The following is a 6,033-nucleotide window of genomic DNA, read 5'->3' as shown; positions in this document are numbered from 1 at the left end:
TGGAATTGACACACACCACTGTTTTGTTTATGATCGATTGTTATTCTAAGCATGTTTTCGTGCGGTTCCGATCATTCGAGGTCAAAGGTGTCCCTTGTAAGTATACAGATACTTCTTTTGAACTGTCCTAATGATATTTCTTTTGCTTATCCTTCATTGCTATACTCATCACTTATAAGTTTACAAGGCTCAAACTCAAGAATTTATGCACTCACTGGATTCAAACTATGAACTGGTAGTATATCACCAAAGGTCATTATGTTATAAGTAAGGGGCGGATGTTGATGACCTAAAAATCTACTTAAAATGATCAATAAAATGCCCTTAAAGTAATGGAAAAATGACATGAAATTAAAAGAAAATCACATTTAAATATTATTGAAAGTACTCGCACAACAACTTCATAAAAATTAGTCACCTTGTTTCAATGACTGTCTTGCAAATCTCGAAAGAGGAGGCAACTACCTGGAATTTCACTAAGATGAAGAAAAAGAGCATGCAACAAAATGGAGATTTTAAGGGAAAACTATAGATTTTAATGAGGATTTACAATGTGTTTCAAGCAGGGGTGGTCCATGTCAGTGCCTTCACTCTCCATCTCCTCTTTCCACTCTTCACTTTTGTTTTTTTTTAAGTAGGTTATTTTACGACGCTTTATCAACATCTTAGGTTATTTAGCGCCTGAATGAGATGAAGGTGATAATGCCGGTGAAATGAACCCAGGTTCCAGCACCAATAGTTACCCAGCATCACTTTTGTTACCAGACCATCCAGATGAGGGAGTGTGAATGACAAAAAAAAAAGTGGGCGCAGCGTGCATTCTTGCAATCTTTGTATTAAAAATATTGTCTACTACAGTACATCCCTTCCTAACAATACTGGGGACACAACATCCTATTGTCCAGGAAACGGTGAAAGTTTCCCCCCTCCCAAACACAACTTCTAATACATCTTGATTACACAACTTTTAACACTGTATCACTTCGGAATATGTATGATATGAACTTTCTTGTGTTAAATTTTAACGTATCTTGTTAACATGTTTCAACCTATTTTCGGTCATCTTCGGAACTGGTCGTTGTTGGTCTTGGCACCTCTTGTTTCCTGTGCAGGTGCGTTCGTAGTGTAAATTCTAAAGACACCCTCGTTCTGACAAAAGAACAGTAGCCCTCACTTAAACTAAGCTACTGTTAAACATTTTATATTACTTCCGTTGTGTGAGGAGAAGCCTTCAGTGGAATGAAGAATGGACTTTAGAGCTTGTTCCAAACTATAAAACTCAAACTTCACTAAAATGTAATAAAATTTAAAAGACAATATAACAGTTGTATGAACACGTGTGCTTGTTGAGTTCTTTAATCATCATTTGTTTCGGGGATTGCATCCCCATCATCAGTGATGTTGAAGACTGTAATGGAAATATTTTAAATGACTGACTAAAATAATCATTAGTTAAAATTTAAAATGTTTTAACTTTAAGCTACAATAATTACACAATATCATTTGTTTGAATTTAAAATGTTAAAAATGAGAATGTTTTAAATTTAAACTGCAAAAATTACACAATATCATTTGTTTGAATATTTAAAAATGTTAAATCTGTGACTACGTTATTCTTTTTCTGTTTAATTCTGAAATGATATATTGATCAAAGAGAATGTTTCTTTCATAAATGGATTTTTCATTGAGACTGTGGGGGTTTGCGTATTTATTTTTGGGGTATTTCAATGGATTCTAAAATGTTTAACGTTTTTCTTTTTTTGTTTATGTGTAAAATTTCCATATCTGAGTTGATATCTGTAAAATAATGTTGATTATTATATATGTGATCACTAAAGGCTGAGCGGGGAATATTTCTATGTTCTTTATACCTGCTGTTAAAATTCCTACCTGTTTGACCTACATACATGGGATTACAATCAGGGAACTGACAACTTAATTTGTATACTCCTGATGAATTGAATTTGTCGATGTTTTTATTGTTAAATTTATTGAATAAAATTTTGTCAATGGAATTATTAGTTCTGTATGCAATGTTGAAATTAAGTTTTTTTTTTTAAAGAGTAGCAATATTATATGTGTATTTATTAGAATAAACAAAAGTAATATAATCTTTTTTTTCTCTTTTATATTAGACAAGTGTGCAAAGGTTTTCAATTGAGGACCGTTTTTGCAAAACTTGCTAACCGCAAAATTTGCAAAATTGAGATTTTGATGGATTCGTTAACATAAGGCAGGTCTCTACATGATGTTCAAAGCGTCTTAGTAAAATTTGGTTATTTCTCTTCATTGTAGTGTGTCAAAGTGTAATCGTTTTTTTCAAAACTTGCTTTCTGCTATAAGTGAGACAGACAGCAAAATTTGCTTAATATAGTGTTTTGTCTCTCCTGTAAAATTTAGTTTTTTTCAGTTAGCAAGGTTTGCAAAAACGGTCCTCAATTGTTGCTTTTGTTTTGAACGCAAAATAATCTTGTCAACTATCATCGTATTGAAGCCACTGTCTTTCGCTATTTTATATATAGTGTCCATTCTTCTTTGTAATCAATCCCCGAAACATGTATGATAATTAAAGAACTCAACAAGCACACGTGTTCATACAACTGTTACATTGTCTTTTAAATTTTATTACATTTTATGAACTTTAATGAACACTGTTGAAAATTGACCAAATTGTGTATTTTATTGTCAAACTTCACTGTTATTCACTTATTCAGTAGGTAATTACTAATGATCTATTTGCTTAGAAAAAGATTTAATAGGCCTATCTGTAAAGAAGAAAGTAAAATACATTCCAAATGATGTAAAAGTTCTTCAAAATATTAACAATGACCTCTTAGTTCAAAAACGTCAAAAATGCAATATAAGAAATTAATTTTTTTACGCTGATATTAACATAGAAAGGATTTATATATTAATAGGCATCATCCTAATGTGAAAAATAAGAAGATGACTTTTCATCAACATCCACCCCCTAGTTATAAGCATGAACTTTTTTTTTTTTTAAGCAATTTCTTCATGCTTCTCAAGGCTCGAACTCAGCAAATAATGCCCTCATTGGGTTCAAGCTATGACCTGTTAGTATTAGGCCAAGATTCATTCTGTTTATATTTTTTGGACATTTCCTTAATACCTATGCTCACCGCTTAAAAGTTTACAAAGCTCGAACTCAGGAAATATTGCCCTCACCAGATTCAAATTTCGACCTATTAATACAGAGGCAAGAGTCATTATGTATCCAAATTTTGACGTTTTTTAGGCATCGTGTTCATAACTGAATAAAGCCCTTATAAGTTTACAAGTCTCGAACTCGCGAAATAATGCTCTTAGTTCATACTATAGTCCGTTAGTAATTCCTGGATAATTTTCCCAATTCGTTTTGTCTAAAGAAATATTTCCCAAAGCAATTTTTCCCAAAACGCTTTTTCCCAATGATACTGCGCCCAATGGATCTCTTTCCAATTGTAATTTTTCTCGATCAGACTGCTCTTCTTCCTCTTCTCGTTGGTCATAACTATCATACAATAGAAACTGATCATTACTTGATGTTTGTTTATAACGTTCTGGGATATCTTGAAGCTAATGTTAATGTTATGGTTTATTTAACGATGCTCGCAACTGCAGAGGTTATATCAACGTCGCCGGATGTGCCGGAATTTTGTCCTGCAGGAGTGCTTTTACATGCCAGTAAATCTACTGACATGAGCCTGTCGCATTTAAGCACACTTAAATGCCATCGACCTGGCCCAGGATCGAACCCGCAACCCTGGGCATAGAAGGCCAGTGCTATACCAACTCGCCAACCAGGTCGACTCTTGAAGCTCTTCAATAGACCTGGGTTCTGTTAATTGGTTTCTCACCTGTTCATGCCTAATACTTTTTTAATTCTCTCTCTCTGGGATATGGTTCAATATCCCAGACGAACTTCACATGCAGCTCATTACGCAACAATTGAGGAAGGGTAATTTCAGGATGTTCACCTGCCATTCTTTTCAATCTATTTACAAGAATCCCTGCTTGTACTTTTTCTATGTTCAGTGCAAGTGCATGTTGACCTTCTTTCAAATACTTTGATTACATTTCTAATGTTTCTAATAATTGCAGTTGCAGTACACTCAGGTTTTCTTTCACAAACCCAGTTATCTTTTTTATCCTTTAATATCTTACTTATTTACTTGGTAATTTAACGACGCTCTATCAATTACGAGGTTATTTAGCGTCGATGGAATTGGTGATAGTGAGATGATGTTTGGCGAGATGAGGTCGAGGATTCGCCATATATTACCTGACATTTGCCTTACGATTGGGGAAAACCTCGGAAAAAAACTCAACCAGATAATCAGCCCAAGCAGGAATCGAATCCGTGCCTGAGCGCAACTCCAGATCACCAGGTAAGTGCTTTGGCCGACAAAGCTACGCCAGTGGCTCCTTTGGTATCTCTTTGATTATTCAACTGTCTGTTTAATGCAAGCTTTTTACCACTCCTTGCAGAGATTATAATTACTAGGGCTAGGATTCTTAGGTAAATAAATATTTTATTTGCAATGTAATAGAAACTCGTAATTGTGTTTTAAGTTTCAGAGAATGTCACCTGAGCATATACTGTATTTTAAATTTTAACCCACATAAAAACACATATTTTGAATTTTTTATGTAAATATAAATTTAGAAATATTCACATAATAACACATAAAAATTAAGTTTTCATCAAATAATTTTCCACAAAAGCCCCATTTCAGATTAATTATCACCCAAATGTTCAGTGCAGTTGCTTAGACGTGGCAGCTGGCAATTGTTTCTCAGAATTGCCTATCTGTGGACCTGTGGAACTGCAGTCTGCTCTCTCACCATAAACGATAAAGCTGTCACAACTAAAAAATTGTACTGTAATTAACTCACATAAATCATTTAGGAGTGCCTTGTAAGTTATCATAATGCTGATTCAGGAAGCAATTATAATTTCATAAATATCAGCTGCCTCCATTTTCGTTTTCAATCGTAAACATGTCTCTACAGAATGCATGTTGTTTCTCTATGGCCAGGGTGCTCTTTTTCCCAGTACAAGGCAGTGTTCCACAATAACCGTCAGTCATCTGTGATGGACAATTTGAGGATGAATCTCACTGTGAAGAGACAGAATAATTTATACTGGTGAGTACTGCATATTATTTATATTCACATAAAATAATTGAAACATAATTAAATATTTTTCCTTTTTTGTCACATATTTTCCCGACTTCTAGCACATAAAGAAATAAATATTTTCCCTATTTTTAGCACCTAAAAATCCGAGCCCCAAATAATTACTGCTTCATTAGACATTTCACAACAATTTTTTTATATCATCATTATAAATTTAACTGGAAAATTTCTATATATTACGCATTAACTGATTGTATTGTTGTTGCAAAAAATGAAATTAGATTTTGATTGCATTGTTGTTACATTTCATGTCAAAAAATGAAAAGAGATTTTTGGGTAGATAAATTGGGTAAGAAATTTATTGGGAATTATGGCTATGGTGAAAGAATATTTTGGACGAAATTTAAATTGGAATTAAAGGAATTGGGAACTGTTGTTTTGAGAAAAACGAATTGGAAAAAGTGACTGGGAACATCTGTTAGTATATCAGCAAGGGTTGTTGGGTATACAAATTTTGAAACTAATTTAGCAACTGCTTTATACTCATACCAATCACTTTTAACTGTACAAGGATCGAACTCAGAAAATAATGCCCTCACTAGATTCAAATTATGACTGTTAGTATATGGGCAAGTGCCATTTGTACACAAATTTTAAGTTTTCTTTTTTAGCAATCACTTCAGAACCATACTAAATAAGTTTACATGACTAGAACTCAGAAAATAATGAATTCACTGGCAAAGAAGAAGAAATAACTGAAGATCATCTACAAACCTGTGAAGTTCTACCTGATGGACCCACCACAGAGAAATATTGGAGAGCAAGAACGCTAATGGTTTCGTTGCCAAAGCCCGGCATTAGATAACAACAACAACAACAACATGAATTCACTGG

General features: G+C 33.6%; 1 protein-coding gene across 1 annotated transcript in view; it reads right to left on the bottom strand.

Moving 5' to 3' along the window:
• Positions 1-4,651: 4,651 nt before the first annotated feature.
• The window catches only part of Art3 (arginine methyltransferase 3), a 101,928-nt gene continuing 100,546 nt past the window's right edge, over positions 4,652-6,033 (bottom strand). Inside the window, exon 8 of the mRNA XM_069820838.1 lies at positions 4,652-5,120. Within this exon, the coding sequence (XP_069676939.1) occupies positions 5,083-5,120 (38 nt within the window). The 3' untranslated portion in view covers positions 4,652-5,082. The remainder of the gene's footprint in view (positions 5,121-6,033) is intronic.

The sequence above is a fragment of the Periplaneta americana genome, chromosome 3 (genome assembly GCF_040183065.1).
Source record: "Periplaneta americana isolate PAMFEO1 chromosome 3, P.americana_PAMFEO1_priV1, whole genome shotgun sequence".
NCBI lineage: Eukaryota > Metazoa > Arthropoda > Insecta > Blattodea > Blattidae > Periplaneta > Periplaneta americana.
This window is presented reverse-complemented; position numbering and strand designations above follow the sequence as displayed.